The sequence below is a fragment of the Pezoporus flaviventris genome, unplaced genomic scaffold (genome assembly GCF_033815535.1).
Source record: "Pezoporus flaviventris isolate CSIRO_AGI_PZ_B2104156 unplaced genomic scaffold, CSIRO_AGI_Pfla_v1 ptg000036l, whole genome shotgun sequence".
Classification (NCBI taxonomy): domain Eukaryota; kingdom Metazoa; phylum Chordata; class Aves; order Psittaciformes; family Psittacidae; genus Pezoporus; species Pezoporus flaviventris.
In genome coordinates this window covers 33,037,977-33,057,261 of record NW_026892584.1, presented here as the reverse complement: position 1 = coordinate 33,057,261, position 19,285 = coordinate 33,037,977, and the positions used below count along the sequence as shown (strand labels likewise).

The window sequence follows — 19,285 nt, the reverse complement described above, 5'->3', positions numbered from 1 at the left end:
GTGCAAATGGTATCTTGAACCTGAACTAGCTCTAACAGGTTACTGCTTCCCCTAAATCACCAACACGCTCCTGTTGCAAACTGTCCTCTCACACTCTAATTGAGCACTAAAACTGTGTCCTGGGACAGTTCCACAGTTCGAGGGCTTAGCAGGCAATTACCAGTGACTAGCTAGGTCCTTTCTTAATAAAGCTGAGCATCTGTTTTGTAAATATTTCTGCTAATCACATTTTCATTTTATAACTTGGTCTGTAATTCTGGATTATGCAGCCTAATTTACCGTTAAAGGGTAGATTAAATGATGACCAGATGTTTGTATTTACAAGAGCTCAGATAACGAGGAATACTTATTATTCCAGGTTAGAAGAAATTCAGATGGAGTCAGGAGATTGTCCACTTAACACCTGTCTCTTCATAGCTGGTTGGTTATCTGTACTGCATGATTTTGGCACTGCAGCACAATATAGGGCCAGGGCCCACTTGGCATTACATGGAAAATAAAACCTGCAGAACAGAATGGAAGAATGAAGAAGAAAATAATTTTACTGAAAACAAGTCCTCCCTCAGCTACAAGAGGCATAACCCCCTGGCAGCGGAGGAATAGTGGGCTGGATACTGCGGGCCAGTAAGACAGATCCCACATCCCTACTTTCAGGAGACTCTTACAGCAGTTGGGATTAGATAAACACTTCTACGTAGTGTGCTTTGCTGAGAACATCTTCCTTCTTGCAAATCACAGGCACCAATCAAGGCATGAGAGTTTAGTTTTTCCGGTTATATAATTTGGGCACAGCTCCAGTTAACAGCTAAGATAACAGTTAAAAGCATGGGGAAAGAAAAGGGAACTGCATTTGCAATCAAGATGGTGGTTTAAGATGAAAGGTAAACAAATTATGTGATTTTAGTGTTTCAGATGAGTCTCCCACGACATTGGATACTTATTGTTTTCCTATAAATTCATGTCCCTTTACATTTATTTCTTTCTTCCACAGCTATTTTAACTCAGTTTAGTCACCTACCTTGGACCACTGGCCTGCACCAGGAGCAAGTGCTGGGAAGGGCTTATGGAAGTCAGAGCAGTGCTTCTTCTCACCCATACTTCTTGCTTTGACTTCTCTCCATGCTGATCAGGTGTTGATTCCCTGTTAGCGCTAAGATATCTCAAGCTAATGCTTAAGTGTGTTTCACACATTTTATGTTTTTTTAATTACTCGTCGTGTCAGGAGTTGAGGTGATTTTGTTGGGATTGCAAACATTTGCCAATCTGCTGGGGAGGCAATTCTAGGTATGAGACTGTTGTTATCTCCCAGCTCTAGCAGCAAATAAACACATCAGAAACTGAACTGGTATTTCTGCGTGCTTCTGAGCTGCCCATTTTCCTGCTAGATTTGGGCTACTCGCTATTACTTCCTTCTTGTGCAACATGTTCTATCATGGAAAAATGATCTGTTTGTAATTGAAAGTGCCACTGATATAATGCATTGCTCTAAGGAAAAAAAAAAACACCAAACCCAAACCAACAATAAACAAACCCAAACCAACAATAAAAAAACAAACCAAACCAAATCAACAAACAAAAAAACCCAAAACCAAACAAAAGCCAACAAAAAAAAAATCACCACCCCCCCAAAAAAAAAAGCCAACAAAAAGCATAGCTGAAGAGCACTACTTCAAGAAACGAAATGTTGTAGGAACAAGCACCTCTGTGATACCACAATTATCATGCATAAGGGACAAAATCTATCTTAGGACTCGTTAAAGCAGTCCCAGAACATTCAAGCCAAAAGTTTTGGGAGCATAGCTTCATTGTTGAAAGGCAAGTGCCTATACTCAACACCTTCTTTAGCCAGATCTACATCTTCAAAATGTCTGGAATATCTGTGGCTTTTACCCTGGATAATACTCAGTGGCACTAAAAGACAGCTGGATCACTTCAGTTTGAGTAAAGGGTAATGATTATGGCTGCTGAAGCTCAGCAGGGTCCCTAAGCCTGTGATCCTCAGCCTAAACACCTGACTGCCCACTGGCCCTTTACAGGGAGCTGCTTTTTCTCTGCAGTTGCCTTGATCACTTCTGCTGGCCACCTCCTCCTCATTTCTGCCTGCTTGCTGCCCAGGTGCCTGCCTTAAAAAGAACAGTGATACCCAGCTGATGGTCAGAAGAGTAAAAGTAGGATTTACATCTTCTTTTCCTACAGGGTATTTAGTTTAGTAAGCCTCAGAGGCAATGGGAAAGAACTTTAAGAAAAGCAAATACATAAACTAGCACTAATGGATGATATCCCACAATTATTCAGTGGAAGCAAAATTTGACTTTTAAAGTGCAAGTCTGCTCTGAAACATGACTGTAAATCACCTGGTAAACAGCAGATCTGTTCTGAGTGTATTTTGAGTCATGTCAATGTTTTCTTTAGGGTTAGAAGGCTGTGCAGACAGGTTGTATAAAACATTTGATTTAATCCCTTAGATGATGGTAAAATAAAAGTTTAATCTTAAAATTATATGCCCTTCAGTGCATCAGCCTCTCCAAGATATGACATATAGACCAAATATGTTATTTCAAAAATCAGTATTTTGTCCTTGATTTGAGTGGCAAACCGCTTAGCAATTTCTATCTGTACACTACAAAAAAATGGCTTTTAAACTGATTGCAAACTCCCCCACCTTGTTATTTACATGCTCAACTTTAAACCTATCAGGAAAACAGTTCCAAAGTTTCTACAATAAAACCTCATGCAGTTAATTTCTTTTCCCAATACCCTCCTCAATCAGCTCTTGAAGAAGGAAATAATTTATTCTGGAGGAGCGACAAAGAAAAAACATTGCTAACAAGAGCATTTCTCCTTATAAAAGGATAATTTGCAGAGCAGTAACCCAGTGCTTGCTGCATAAATTACAAAATATTTAGTATCTAGTTCTGACAAGCCTGTTACATGCTAACTCCTATTCCTCTGCTCTTTCAGATTCCAGACAAAGAAATTGGGAGGAATAAATGTGGGAACCTTGAAGTTATCACTAATGGCCCCCAAGAGTAAATGAGAGTGCTCAAAAGCAATGTTTTATTTCTTTGCAACACTTCAACACTAATAACTTCTGGAACACATTTCCTTCCAAAATGATTTCTTTTTTTTAAGATTATATAGGGGTGTCTTGTCACCATCACTGAACTATAGCAGCCCTGCCATGAAACAAGGCTGTAACATAATAGCAAACAAAAGCCCATGAGGTATCAGAGAACAGTCAGAATACAGTGTCCAGCTGAAAATATGGGGAGAATGCCTTTTATCTACCTTTATCAGGCACATCCAAATTAAAACACGGGCAAGGCTAAAGTCTTACAGAGGATGCCAGGACAGTTCTAATGATAAGCTTTGGTTTACGGCTTATCTGTAAGGCAGTGTCTCTTTCAGCACACGGATATTTGAATTTATGGTGAAGTAGCACTTCCGAGGAAGGAATGGCCAGTACTGCTCCCTGGAGCACATAGGACAGACAGTCTTAGAATCATAGAATGGTTTGAGTTGGAAAGGACCTTAAGATCATCTAGTTCCAACCCCCCTGCCATGGGCAGGGACACCTCACACTAAACCATGTCACCCAAGTCTTAAGAACTTTCTCATAAAGCCACAAACCAAGCTTGCACCTGCTTACTTGATGAACTAGGAATACTGCAGCCTGAGATGGCCAATGCAGACTCTAATTCTTTGGGCAGACAAAAGAAATCCTACTTAAAGCATTATATGCAAAAGACCAAAAGAAGAAGGGCAGCCTGTACAACAAAATTAACTCCTTCTTAGAAAAAAGAGAGAAACTGGTCACTACAAAGTATTTTTCTTATAGTAAACAGCACCACAGTGCCAGTGCACAGAGCAAAGGGAACAGAAAAGAGATGTGATGCAGGTAGAATACAAAAGGAAGGAATAAAAAGAAAGAACAAATCTGCAATACGAAAGAAAGGCTGCATTTAAAGAACAGGTTCTACCCTAACAGCACTATCCTATTTATATTTTTATGGAAATAATTTCAGGAGAAAAAAACCCAAACTCCTTCTAACTGGACTGTAACATTTCTTTATTTTCACAGCAATTCGTGGAACATGCTGGTTTTGCTCTAACTAGCTTTAAGATTTTTGAACTTGACTATATAAGTAACTTTAAGTGTGTGCATAGGAACATGGAACTCAGTATCATGCCTTTTTAGTAAGCATTATCCTCTACCAGACAGGATCAGCAAAGCCCAGCTGCCTGTACAGGCTACGCTGCTGTCATGAATACAAGAACCACAAGCACAGATGTACACAAGGAACAGTCTGTTTTCTATTTTAGTGAGAAGGCTGGACAGCTGTTGCTGTGAAGTTATGACTAACTACTACAAAAGTGTTACAGAAAAGTACAAAATGGATACATGCACATGCTTAAAATAGAAAACCTTTTTAGTCTGCATCTTTGGTACATTTAAATTCAATGTTTTGCTACTTGTTTTGCCTTTGTACAATATTAGTTTTACACTGAAGCAATATATACTTTCCACTTTTTTAGCTTTCTAATAACTGAAGACTATCCAATTTTTCAGCAGAACTGCCTTCTATTAAAAAGTGTCACACTTGAAATAGTCATTTCTTCTGTATGAATAGAATAACATTTAGGGTCTTATTAACATTCATACTCTGAGAACAAAACCACCTCAAATTCAAAATTGTTTTGAGGTTTGCAAAAAGTCTAGGCTACATTTGCAATCAACACCACCTTCTGATATATTGAATCTTCTCAAGTCACAAAGGGCGAAACACTTCCACAGGCTGTATTCTTCCCTCAGGAGTGGCAATGTGAGCTCAATGGAAAACTTAAGCCACATGAATGCTACAAAAATCCCAATATTATAATGCTAAACAGTTTTCTTGGCAATATAAATTATAAAATAATATTTCAAATATTATTATTCATGTATAAAAGCATTTTTGGTCATTTTTGATACTGAAACAAGTCTGCTTTGAAGTATTTTTTACTGCACTGAAAGTGCAGAAAAAAATCACTGACATAGTGATTGTTGGTGCATCTATCACCTGAGCAACACTTCACTTTAGCAGCTGAAAAAATTCCACTAAAGAAACACTACTATCCATACCAGTAAATGTAAATAGTAATCACAGCCTTTCTTTTTGGTGTTTTCTATCTTGAATAAACTGTCTAAAACTCAGTTAAGACAGTCAGCTAATACTGAGATTAAGTTTGCAACCCTTCCCCCCCCCCCCCCCCCCCCGCATGTATAATTTATTTACCACAATTTTCCCTTTTTTTTATATGTGGGCTAATTCAAGTCAAACTAATTGTCTTCTATCAACAGCTATAATATAAATGTTTTAACTGACTAATTTTAAATCACGTAAGTCAATATAGTCTCTTCAAACAAACAAAAAACAACGAACAAAATCCCAAACAAAAATCTCACTATTCAGTATACTTAGACCCTCTTTATTCCTAGAATTCACCCACTGGATAAAGTAAGACTGCTCCCATAACCAGCAAGTAATTTGTTTAAATTGGTGGTTTTCTTTCCTCCAGCTTCTCCCACTTTATGGCATACCTGGTGTCCTCAGCCCCGATTAGGCTTTTGCTTTCAATTAAAAACTGTAATTTTCCCTCCAGGAAATAGGAAAACGAAGTACTTTACGTGTCACCATTCCAGTCAAAACACCTGCATTTGCATTATGCTCCAATATACAGAATTAGTCTCCAGCTCAGCCTCAGGAAACTTCCAGCCTGGACAATTATAGATGCCTTAGGAAAATTACAGATGCCTCAGAGGTAAGAAATAGTCAGAAGTAGTAGCATTTTAGCAGGGAGGCCTTTTCACAAGGTGAGCAGGCTGGAGAGTTGCCACTGGGAGAATGGACTCATTCTTCAGTTGACCCACCTGGAGCTTTCCCAGTATCCACGAGAGCTTTCCTTGGCCTGGAATTCACATACTCGGTCTTTGACAGGGAGCATGTTGCATTTGCTGATCTGCTTTCTTATCTGCAGATGGTTGCAGTGTCAAGAGACTGGGACAGAGGCTGGGCAGTCCAGCAATGCTCCTTTCAATGCTCACCCACGGAACTCACAATATTTCATTTGAACACACAGACATCCTGCAAAGGTCCTTGCTGCAGGCCACCTCAAGGACTATGTTCCATTTTTATCAGTATTTTGTGCAAAAAGTGCCTTGGCTTGGGAGTATATGGACTTAGAAAAATTTAGAAAATTTAATTGTGTTAAGCCACTTCTGAATATAGGATTTGTACGTTCAAATCATTTAGGCTTTCCAACAACTTCAGATACTACCATCTGTCTGTGTTCGTGAAGCGGGATCCCACAGCAGTGCCCCCAGCTATGTCCCACCTGCATATGAAGGCAAGGGCTGGGCATGCCTAGCCACCCTTCCTTCACTTCCCAACATCCCTTGGTTCCCTCAGGAAAACAATGCAAGTGTAAAGCCCCGAAGGGAGCAATGGTTTATTTTGCCAGGTCTCCCCCTTCAACACCGAGATGACAAGAGCAGTAGAGAATATCCTCTGCTCAGTTTAATGGAACTAAATTGCCCTAAATCTTAATCTGTTGAATATGGGCAACAGTACTTTTTTCATGCTCTTTGTCTCCAAGTCATACCAGTATATCTAACACTAGCAGGAGACGGTACAATTAATTACAGCTGCCAACACAGAGACGTGTAGCAAAGTACTTAGCTCCTTATAGGACCAAGTTCATCAAAGTAAAGAACCGGATTTTGTCGAATCTTCTCCTATTCAGAATTTTTTTTCATTTCAACTGCAGTAAAGATATCGTTATCTCTGGTTTCACTTTAATTAAGTGCTTCTCAGTCCATGATCAGTTCTATTTTAGGCTGTTTTAAAGTTTATTTAAATTTAGATGTATACTAAGCAGGGTAACATAATAGCACATGTTAAAGCCTGCTTCATCCTAATATCAAAGTGTTCCTTTGATTTCCTGAAGGTTTAAAAAAAATGAACCTAGGAAGTTCCATGTAAATTTTTCACAACACTTTTTTTATCTGCACCCTAAAAATACATGTGAAAAATTGCCAAAGAACAAGATTCTATATGCAGTGTGCTGAACACCATTGGGTTTTTTGGTTTGGGTTTTTTTTCTGGGGGATAACAAGGGATAATCGCCATAGAATCATGAAACAGTTTGTGCTGGAAGGAACTTTAAAGATCACCTAGATCCAAATCCCTGCCACGGGCAGGGACACCTTCCACTGGACCAAGTTGCTCAAAGCCTCGTCCAACCTGGCCTTGAAGCAGCCACAGCTTCTCTGGGAAACCTGTGCTAGGGCCTCAGCACCCTCACACAGTGAAGAATTTTTTTCTTAATCTTTAACCTCAAGCTACCCTCTTTAGGTTTAAAGCCATTAATGGATACCTATTATCATAGAACCTGAGGGGAAAAGCTCTGGTAGAGGCATAAAAAGGTCATCTCATCCATTCACTGCCCATTGATGGAATTACAGCATCATTCATGTGGGGTGTTTGGTTATTCTGGGTGCCAGGGGCTCTGGTGATGAAGTCTCTACAGCATTCCTAAGGAGGCTGTACAACTGATTCACTGTACTTAGTGTTAGGAAACTTTTCCTCATGTATAACCTGAATCTACTTTGTCGCAATTTAAGCCCTTTAACAGATGTCCTAGCTACCATGCACTTAGACAGCAGTGTTCAGTTTTTCCTGATTCAGTGCTCTCCCTCACTAATTCCCTTCTCTCAGCTGTGCAAGTTCCTTGATTTCTTTCAATTTTTATGTAAGTTCTGCTTTCTAGATGTCTGATCATACCAATCATTTCCTTCTAGACCCTATTTCTACAAATGAAGCAGCCTAAATCTGAAAACTGCATTCCAGACAATGCTTCCCAGTACAGTATATAGAAATATTATGCTGAAATCTTCCTCATACATCTCAATGTGATTTAAAAAATAGATCAAGATATCTGATATCAATTGCTTATTTCTTATACACAGGGCTGGTTATCCTGCCATACAAGATAGACTAAATTTGACAAGATCTACTTTCGATAATTTCATGTTATGATTACTCGACTCCTCATTTCCACTTTGATGTTTACAAGTAGTTGATCTGATTACCCACTCTAGTGATTTTCCGTGAATTAAGGCTGTTTGGGCCATAATTTTCTTTTTTAATTCCTTCCTGTAATCATACCTTTTTAAAAGACTTTCAAAATACTTGCCATCATAAATGCTTGAAAGTTCAGCCCCTTCCATGAGTTGCCAAAGGGTTCCTTATTGATACAGTAATTCTTTGAATATTCTAGAATGCAGTTGAGTTGGCTTACATGATTTTAAAAGATCTGACAGACTAGGGATTCCAACCCATTCTTTATCACAGGTGTTAATTGTACCACACATCAGTCCAGCATTGACCTTTTCAGGAGACTGATGCATTAAAACATTTCAGACTTCTTGGAGTCATTTGTTGAGAGTTCTTCCTCTTTTCTATAGAGCAGACTGATATTTTTCTTACATCCTTCTCATCACCATTGATATCCCTTGCTAATAGCACCATGTTTTGAGAGGGTGGGCTCTTTATTCAGTTCTTGTATTTCCATAATACTCCTTTTGTCTTCACTGGTTTCATTTTCTATATGCTCCCTTCTTGTGACTGAAATTAATAGATCTAAAAATGTAGACATGTTCATCTTCCATTACAATTCCTGGCCTCCTTCTACATTTGGATCACTTGAGCCAGCATTATTTGTGTATTTTGTCTGAGAAACTGCTAGCCTGCCATTTTAACTCATTTTTCCTTTGGTTTTGGTTCCTCTGAGATTGCCCACTGCAGATCTCTAAGTTCTGCTCTTGAAATCCCCTGGTTTTCTGTTCTTCCTCCTCCTCTACAGAATTAATTAACTCGACCACTCTGTGGTCATAAAAGTTGCCTTCTACTCTTCCAATGAAACTAGGCTAGAGCCAAATCCAGACAGATTTCCTCTTAAGTGGTTTTTAAGTTTCAAAAACTTGCTAGAGAACTTGTGCTCATCTCTCAGCACACACAACTGTACACAGATAAATCCCCTATTACAATCAGGTCATGCCCTGGAGAATCTTGCTAGCTCCTCACAAAAAAAAAAAACCCTAATCCAAATCTTCCTGAGAGGGTGCATCTGACAAAATTATTTCCTCTACAGACTTTAAAGTGTGTTTAACTACTTACTGATCTCATTTAAGAGGCAGAGAATCCGTGGCAGAGAAGTTATGGTCAGCGCTGCAAACAGTGGTGTGCTGGTTTGGTTGCGCTGCTGTCTGGGTGCTCATCTTTAGATTGCTAGGGTGGGATTTATTTCACTTAAATTTCAAGACCAATAGTATAAATATCTACCTTTGCACTTGGCACCTCAGTGTTTTTTTTCCCATCAGGGAAGAGGGACAGACACACTAGGACATACTAATTCTTCTGACCCATTTTAGATATTTTCTGTAAAATTGGAGGACTTGAAGACCATTTGAAGACTTTGGCACTAATAGATGTAAGAAAATTTACATAGGAGAACTGACCTGGCCTCTCCCCTGACCTGACAGGTTAAAACCATGTGGTTTAACCTTGTGTTTTAACCAGTGTCCAAGAGAGAACATGCTAGACTACCACACCTGTACATTTTTAGATCTTGCTAGTTAAAGGATTTCCAGGTTGTTTTAATTTTATACTTCCTTTCTGTTACATGGTTTGCTTTGTTTGAACATTTCTACTTTGTTGTGTGTATGGCAGAGACTAGTGGCCATCCTGTCATAACCCACCATTCTCCTTCTCACATTTTCCCCTACATTTTTCCTTTATATGGATCTGCCATATATTACAGTAAGCTTTCAGTAAAAATGTAGTGAAACATTCAAGTCTTTCAAAAGGTGGGGAATGTTCTAGTTTATTAACAGCTGCAGTCCTAGGCTGGTAGTGACTACAAGTTAAGTGAGTTGAAAACTACTTGGTAGTCTCTGTAAAGCAAGTAAATTGCCTCAGTTTACCTGTAACTTCCCTAAAACATCAACCTAAGCACCCCTTACTGTCAAACACAGAACAGAGCAGGGGAGCGGGAGAAAGGATGAAAATAAAAAGTGAAGAGCCTTTTGCTCTAGAGATGCCTTTTCTGAAGCACTCTTCCCAGCCCACACACCTTCCAGGATCTCAGGGCTATCAACGCAGGAATATTCCAATGCATTTTTTAAGATAACTGGTAACTAATGAAGGATTCTTTTATATTACATTAGACAAAACTTTCTTCATGAAGTATCAAAACGAGAGAGAAAACATTCTTCCCCCCTTTTTTTTTCCACTGCCAGCTCCCTGCATGTCAGGTAAACCTCCTTGTTCTTCGCTGCCTCCAGTTTCACTGTTTCTGGCTGCTGTTTCCTCTTGTTTTCATGTGACAAGCCTTGTTCTTCCTCTTTCTTTCATGGCTCCACTTTCAAAACATCTATTGAGCAAGATAGTTTTTATTTTTAATTCAAATCCTCTTTTCAGCGCTCCTAATGCAAACTCTACATTATTTGGAAAAATAACAAATCCTGTTTGCTCTGTTCATGCAATGAAGGCCAGCAGGATTGTTTCAATACCTTCCGAAAAAAAAACAACCTCCAAAGCAATCAGTGTAACATTTTTTTTTGTTTCTTGTGTATCTGTGAGATATTTCAAAGCAAAATCTTCCCTTCTAATTTTCATCTCTTTATTCAGTGTAACTCAGCCAGGCACTTTTCTCACTTTTAAATTATCACCATACAGTTGTTGATACATTAACTATTGCAGTGACATTTTTAAAAAGCTGTTTCTTGTATACTATTCCTGCTCATCAGAATCCCTAGTTTTCTGCACTGAAACTATGAGATCCCTGAATATTCTGTCATTGTGGAAACTAATTATAACTTCTAAAGTATGCCAAAAGCAAAGGACAGCAGACATAACATTCAGTAACCTGTATTACACCTTTTCACAGTACAAGAGGAGTATGTTTGCTTGTCAAAGCAGAGACTGCAGGACATGATATATTCAGGGGAAGAGCATGTATGTCACACTAACTCAAGCAGTCATGACCTGCACTGATAGTTGGGATATTCCTATCTTTCTGGCCACTCTACAATAGAAGAGGCAAACCATCAGGAAGTTACTTTCAACAGAGCAGGCTGGAACTAAATGTTTTATTTCTAATCATTTGTCTGAAAGAGAATCCAAACAGTCTGGTGCAACCTTTGTGCTTCTGCTGAGCATGACAAGATGACAAAAAGTACTTTATATCCAGGAAAGGGCTCAAGAGGCTTAGTGGCTTTGGGAACGTAATCTAGTCATTGCGTGGTCTGGTTCTGTACATCATACCAGGAAGAAGGCAGGCACCTCAGAAGGGTGCCCCCAAGCTGAACAAGATGCTCTTCATAGGAATGTGTCCATCACCAAGAGCAGCCTTAGTGAAAAGTATCTTGGAATCAGTAAAGGATCCATAAAACTATAAATTAGATAAACACTGCTCTCCACTAAATGTAGCTTTCATCAAGAACAGCCAAAACGGGACAGCTGTGGTCAAAGCAGGGAACTGAAACTCGAAGTCCCCTTCTTGTGGCAGAATCTTAATCATTGCTTTTATTGCACAGCTGCATGCCACTATTTTCAAGGGAAGAAGGGTTCTCTTTAAAACAAAATGTACAGAGGGTTGCATTTGGGACACAATTCAGGGTCTGATGGTGTCTTCTGAAGTTCACAATGAGGCAACTGACATTCAAGGACAAGAACGACAATACACTTTGTGGGCATAAAAACAAGCTTAGCCTCTCCAGGTCAAAGAATAGTTCTGTTCTCACTGTTGGGCTGGGTAAAGTAAAGCAAAGAGATGAGACACTTCATTAATGAACATGGGATACAACTAGAAACATAACTAAAAGCACTGACTTGTATTGCTTCCTTCTAAATGGTAAGATGCACTTGCCACATACATACAGCTTTCTTGAAGTGTTGGCTCACCAAAACAGAAAAAAGAGAAGAATAAAATCTATGATTAGAAAAACCCAGAAGCTGAATGAATCCATGAAAAAGAAAACGCTAGCTCTGATGATCTTATCTAATTGTCTCACCTGGGACTATGGAGCCCTGGTTATGGCTCAGTGGCTAAAGCAGGTCATTTTGAATCATTAGGGCTGCTTGCAGCATAAACAATATTTGAGGTATAAAAATGTTAGCTGGGAGAGCAACTCACCTTGTGCTGTAAAGGTTTAAATAGCTCAGGCATGGTACAGTTAGGTAATGGTGAATCCTCTGGTCTCGATGACACCAGGAGTAAGCTTGGCTCTTGGCCCTAGGTGGGGCTCTCATTGCAGTTGCCACCCTTTGTTCACTCTGCGTACGGTAGAGACAAGGCTACAAGCAGTAACCCAGCTCTCTGCTTTTAATAATTAGGTGGGTTCCTGGGCATTATCCCACACACATGCCTGGGTTTTCTGCACAGCTATAACTCCACTCAGTAGTAGGTACAGCACTTACACAGGTGAAAATGACAAAGCGGGCACTTTCTCTGACATTGATCAGCAAGCACTCCCTCCTTCAGTCCACAGACTTCTGTACATGGACACTGTGGCTCATGATCTGCACCCCATGCAGATCTCCCCATTAGGAAATGACACTCCCATCAATCAACCCTCTCTAAGCTGCTTAACGAAGATGCTGTGACTCCTTCTACACCTTGTGTACAAGGGATACTATGCTGTGTAGGTGCTCGTCACTCTGCCATAAAGATCTTGCCCTTTGCTCCAGGAAATTTTACTTCTTGGTCCTCAGATAATGCACTGGTGGACAAATCTGTTTTTCCCACCTTGCATCAACACTTTATACCTCCAGCCCAACATGCTGCAGCTTCTTGCAGAAAGGAAGGATGCAAATTTGGACAATTTCTCAAAAAAATGTACCTCTTTTTTTTAGGAGGATGATATTTCCTCCTTCACCTCACTACTTATAAACAGTTCACACAGAAAAGGCAGCAGGCAACAGGCACAAACTGAAATACAGTAAACTCCATTAGAACAGGAGGAAAACATAAATCCTCTTTTACTGTGAAGATGATCAAACACAAGCACAGGGTGCCCTGTGAGTGCTATGGAGTCTCCGTCCATGGAGATATCCAAACCCCGACAGGACGTGGCTTTAGCTGACCCTGCCTGGAGCGTGGGGGTTGGACAAGACAATCTCAAGAGTCCTTGTTCAACTTCCTTCCTCTGAAAAGGGCATCCACATCATACATCAGGTGAGGAGCTGCTTCAGGTTATGCCTATATGATGAGATACATTTTATTCCATTTACAGTTAAAATAAACAGGTTTTAATCAGGAACATAATATGGGCTGGGGTGCGCACAGGTGTTTTTGGTTTGGTTTTTCTTTTGGTGAAGAAAAAGGGAATAGAGTCCTTTCAATTTTCTTAAGTTATTTAAAGTAAAACAACTGTACATGAGATAAGAGTATCTTAATACATTGATAAACTCATTTGGTGCAACTTAAGCCAGTAACAGTTTTTTCCAATGGTTTCAAAGAGCAGAGGAGGATCTAGATGCTGCAAATATCCCAGTATGCAAACCCTCTGTATGGCTCAAGGGTAATAGTGTTCACTTATTTCCAGTGGAACTGAGGGTGCCCAGGTGTCTGTCAGGAAAGATGAGCAGTGATCCAATGTGTAGATTTTCAAACTCCTGGGCAGCAGCTCCCTACCTGTTGGAGGCACTGCTGTCCCAAGGCACCACAGATGTTCTTAGATGTCAGAGCACCTGCTGCTGACTGGGACCTTGCAGCCTAATGCTGAACACCCAGAGCCTACCAAATGCTGTAAACCCCTGGACAGACCACACAAGCATTCACTGAAGCGCAGACTGGGAGCTTGATTTTGGGTTTCTGGTCTGCAGAATATTTTATTAGTTTATGCAAAGTGGGTGAGTTTCAACACAAAACACTGAGTCCCATCTAAAAATTATTCCCCGGACCAGTGGTCAGGGCACTATGCTGAGATATGGGGCTTCAAGTCCTTGCTGAGAAAGAAGTTGCTCTGATCTTCTGCATCCTGAGACAGTACTACATACTACTACACTACACAATTGGACACCTGTCTTCATACGATGGAGGGGCTTCAACCCCATCTTCTTCCTTGGGATCACCTCCTGGCTAGTCTAGACAGTCTCCCAATTGGGCCGGTATCTGCGGTAACCTTCTTACATTTCTAATGCTTTCACTTACTGTATAGGTAACCTTAGTGCTGTATCACACTACATAACTCCTAATTTTCATGTGCCTTCTATAGGCTGAGCACTGACAGGAATAAAGCCTTTATGGAACAAATTCTAAACTGCTGAACTGAGAAAAAAAAAATTAAATTTTATTCCCTCAGCTCTGTTTAGCTTTGTATTTTCTTGACAAATGAAAATAGGCTGGTTACATTTAGTTTTGACCTTCTGACCCAGTGCACTAGTATCATGGTCCCCGTATCTATGTGACAAAACTTTTATGTGAGTCTTTAATTAAAAAGGCAATATTATTCCCTTAGATACTGCAAAACTCCCTTCTTTCCTCTGAAAGTCAAAAATATGACAGTATTTCTTTTACTCTGATGGAGCAGCAAAATTATTTCCACTACACAAAAAAGAAAAAAAAAGTTCACAAATGAAATAAAAGGTGACTGCTTTCACAATTTACCTGCTAAATAACTTTCTATACCAGCACATAGTACTGCATGTAGAAGATTAGCTGATATTAGGAACATGCCATAAAAGCACCTATTCCTGGAAAAGTGCCTTTAACTGAAGGCATCACATTTTATTTAGGTGTAGAAATGTATATAGCCACCTAGGTACATTGGGATATAGGTAGCAGAAGTGCAGAAGAAACAACCCCTTGAGGTCACAACTGGGGTAATACATTAATTTTAGGGCACTGTACAGGGAAACGGGAGATGTGGACCATTTGGAAAGGGCTGAGAGCAGAAATACTGATTTGAGATGCATAAACAAAGCCTATTACTAGGACCCCAATATGGTGTGTGGCTGCAGAGCCTGCAGAAGAATGCTGCTGCGGGGCACAGCTGAGGGCATCTGGCCAGAGAACAGTCTTGTGCACGTCTGGAGAGCCCAGTCCATAGCCCAAGCTAAAATAAAGGGCTGAAATGCACAATTTGCCTCACAAAGCAGCAATGACACCGAAAAGAGTAAGAAAGAGTGATGCTGTTGATAAAACCAAAGAAGTGCAATGCCACTGACAGGAATAAGAAAGAATGATGCAATTGATAAAACACAGAGAAAATGACACTGTTGATAAGGCAGAGAAAACAGGTCAGCACTAGGTCAAAAGAAGGGACTAGATGTAAACCACCAGAGTCTACAGACCATAGACAGCCTGAAGGAAAAAGGCATCTTGAGGACATTTTCAGCACAAACAGCAATGGAGCTCTAAATTGTGGGCAACAGAAATTGGCAAGACAGGAACAGCTGAGTTAGTAAGACCACAGATACCCTTCTCTGCTTAACTATCTCACACAAGATAAACATCAATGATAAGAACTACTGGCACCAGTTAATCATGCAAGAAGTAACTGCATCACAACAAGGCAGGGTACAACAGTTTGGCTTTCTGAATTTAGAATAGACTGAAGGGACACATGACAATGATCTCCGAGTACCTAAGAAACCATTCTCTGGGTATGAAGTATGGTAAAACAAAAATAATGCAAGTTACTGAACTGCAGTAAAGAAGATATCAGGAAAGCCTTTATTTCTGGTGAGGATACTAACACAGAAGGCTGCATTCTTTGTGGAAGTTGTGGAATCTCCAGGAGCGCAGGTTCAAAATACCAGTTTGGACAAACATCTATCAGGGAAAAGAAGAGTCGCATATAAGTGACCTCCCCTAGAAACAGAGGTGGCCAGGTGGACTTCAGAGAAGTCTTTACTATTTCATGGCTGTAGCAATGGTTAGCATCAACACTGTGTTTTGATCATACAAGAAAAGCACACCTTAAGGGAAGTGTTACAATACAAACAAACTACTGCAGTTCACAAAAACGGGCTTAATGATGTTATGTTACTGTAAATTACCAGTTCAGCAGAACATTTAAGCATAGCTCTTGGGTCTTACAGACTTGAGGTCTAAGGACACAAAACACCCAAAGCTTGATGCCCCGAGGAAATACAAAACTAGCCCAGTGACATCTTTCACCACAAAATTAACTCCAGACTTAAGAAACTCAGTAGCAGGAAGAGGTTGACACCTGGGAAGTGTCAGGTACTGTAGAAACTGCAGAACAGCACAAACTTTGACATGTGGCACATTAAGCAAGACATCTCAAAGCTCATCTTCAGGGACAAGGGGTTAACAAGTGTTCATGGAGGTTTCCTGAAGTAATTGATAATTAAACAATCATTCCTCAATGTGCATTTCACATGTGGAGGCAGACTGATGAGAACTGGCAATACCATTACTAAGATTTAGTGACCCCGTTTGTCACACTGGCAAATGCACATAAGGCTGCCTGTCGTTAACTAAAGCAAGCTCCACTTCTCAGGGGTTTTCAGCCATCCACAGCTGCCCAAACCAAGCCCTTCTGTTGACTCCCACGGGCTCCCCGACTTGTGCCACTTCCTGGTGCTCTTTCCATCTTACGGTACTCTCATCATCTCCTTGCAGTTTCTGTTCCTCCAAAGGCTCCTTCAATCTGAATACACACGGGTTTATTCACAAAGTAAGCAGCGCCCACTGACTTGCTGATTCTGCCTCAGAAAGCCAGAAGAGCAGAAAGCCGAGTGGTTTGACATCCAGCCCTTCTAAGTTGCACACTTTGCATCTGGACACAGCAAAACGTATTTTATGGTTCTTGTTAAACCAGATTAGAGCCTTAGAAAGGTCTCTTCTAGGCCTACAGCCTACGAAGCCACCTACCTTGAGATCTAAGATTTGCTATAATAAGACTTTAGATTCCTATTATAAGAATTTAAAGACATACAGTGTTTGTTTAAAGCTTTCGACTTTAGGTGCAACTGTTCGTGTACAAAGTCCGCCACTGCTTGCCCAGGCCAAGTTCCCCGGTGCGGGAGAGCTGAACTCCCGGGGGCAGCCCGTCCGGCGCCCAAAGGCGAGCAGCAAGCCGGGCTCCTGCACGCACCGGGGCATCCCACGGGAGAGCGCTTCCCGCACGCTTGGGGCTTCCCGCCGCCGTGTGTCTTCGACAGGAGCAAAGAAAATACGAGCAGGTACAGGACTGGACGGTGCCCGGCACCGGCGCGAAGCCCGCTGTGCGCCCGGGGAGCTGGGGAGGAGGGGACGGGGATGCGCATCCCTGGCCCTCCCGCGGCCGCCGGCAAGTCCCGCCACTCACCGATAGTGGAGACGACGGTGCCCACGAAGTAGAAGGCTCCGGTGAAATCCCACCGGGGCCGGATGTCATCGACGCGGATGCCGGCCACACTGGCTTCCTCGTACTCCCGAAGGAAGTGCCGGAGCTCGGCGCGGCTCAGGTTGTGGCGCCGGGTGAAGTTCTCCAGCCGCTCCTCCCAGCGCTCCTTGGCCTCCCGCTCCGTGGGCAGCTCGATGGCCGAAAAGACGGCGGCACCGCACAGCATGTACAGCACGATCAGCACCGCCAGCAGGAGGAACCGCGCGTTGTCCGCGTTCAGGCGACCCCCACTGGAGCAGCAGCCGCCGCGACACGCCATCCTCCGCCCGCGGGACCGGGCTGCCGCGCCGACACGCTACGTCGGGGCCCTCCTGCCGCCACCGCCGCCGGGCATCACGGCACCGCCCGCCAGGCGTGCGCGGGGCCGCGGACCTCAGGGTGCTGCGGAGCCCGGCGGCGGCGAGCTGCTCTCCCGCGAACGGGCCGGCACCTCCGCCCCGGGGGCAGAGCGCTGCCCCGCTGCGCCCGGAACGGCCCCGCGGCTTACGGGCTTCGGGCTGCGGCGCATCCTGCGGGCGAGGGAACCTCCCGGCCCGGCGGGTCCCGTCCTGCGGGGCCCCTCAATCCCGCCGCACGCCCCGCCGGGCTCCCGTCTCCGCCAGTTTCATACTCCCTTGTTCCCCCGCCCCGAGCACGTCGGAACGCGGCTCAGGGACAGGCACCGCCAGACGCCTCCTGCCTGACGAGGGGTGGGGGCGAAGGCGGGACCGGCGGCAGCTCGCCCCGCCGCCCTGGAGCACCTCAACCCCCGTCCTGGGCTGCCCGCGCCATGGCACCGAGGACCCACGGGACGCTCACCTCAGCTGAGCGCGGCCACCGCCCCTTAGGGTCTCCCCGGTGCAGCGGGCGGGGCGGCACCTGGCGGGGCGGGCAGAGGGAGCACGGCTGCCCCGCGGCCTCCAGCTCTCAGCGGGGCTCCCACCCTCCCTCAGCGCCTGCGACCTTCCTGCTGGCTGGGGCTGCAGGGGTATCTGATCGCTGTGCGCCCGGGATAACGGAGCGCTCGCAGAGACCGTGAGTGAAACCCCTACAGTTGGTGTGCCCCGGCTATCGGAGTACTACCAAAGCAAGAAAAATTACTCTCTTTTGCCAAAAGAGGGCACCGCTTTCTCTACACGTCTGGTTACTGGCGGCCCTCTCCACAGGTGGTTAGATGTCCATCCAACACCAGGCAGCCTAAGGGAAATTTTGTGTGGAAGAGAAGCAGCTTTAGGACTGCAGTGTGGTTTAAAAATGAGCTATTTTCAGGGTCAAAGAGTTCTCCATCCAAACCTTCTGGAAAAAGCATTGTTGCTATAAAAAGAAAAAGCTGAACTCGGCACTATCTGGTGACTACTACTGTGCTGAATTCTACTTTAAAATAATTGTGGACTAGAACTGACCTCTGTAAAACATACTGGTATATATACACTTTCTTTCCAGGGAAAGGAAATTTTACTTGAGAAAACATGTTAATAAGATATTCTTACAACACCTACTTTTATATATATATATATTTTCTATTAATTATGTTGCAGTTACAATGTAATGGCAATGAACACTGAGGTCTTAGTAATTAGATTTCTCCCTTAACGGCAGATAACAGTGCAAGAGTCACTGATGGTCTCACAGCCTGAGGTACCTCTACTGGCCTAAGCCCTGGGAGGGGACTGTGGACAGGTCTGTGCCCATATTTGAGAGAGGATCACCCACAGTGTGGCAAATATCTACTTGGGCAGCAGGCACAGAGAAAAACCAAGTCCTTTTCTCACATTGCACAGTAAATCTATAGCCAAGGATGAATGGGACTCATGCTTCCTCTCTGCTTTTTCTATTTGTTGTTAC

At 42.7% G+C, this 19,285-nt stretch overlaps 2 protein-coding genes across 3 annotated transcripts in view; both read right to left on the bottom strand.

Annotated features, from left to right (window-relative positions):
• Positions 1 to 18,310, bottom strand: part of KCNK13 (potassium two pore domain channel subfamily K member 13) — a 63,356-nt gene extending 45,046 nt beyond the window's left edge. The window contains exon 1 of the mRNA XM_061463838.1: positions 17,384 to 18,310. Within this exon, the coding sequence (XP_061319822.1) occupies positions 17,384 to 17,720 (337 nt within the window). The 5' untranslated portion in view covers positions 17,721 to 18,310. The remainder of the gene's footprint in view (positions 1 to 17,383) is intronic.
• CALM1 (calmodulin 1) overlaps positions 1 to 19,285 on the bottom strand; it is a 390,385-nt gene that overhangs the window by 179,563 nt on the left and 191,537 nt on the right. The gene's annotated exons all lie outside the window — the stretch shown is intronic.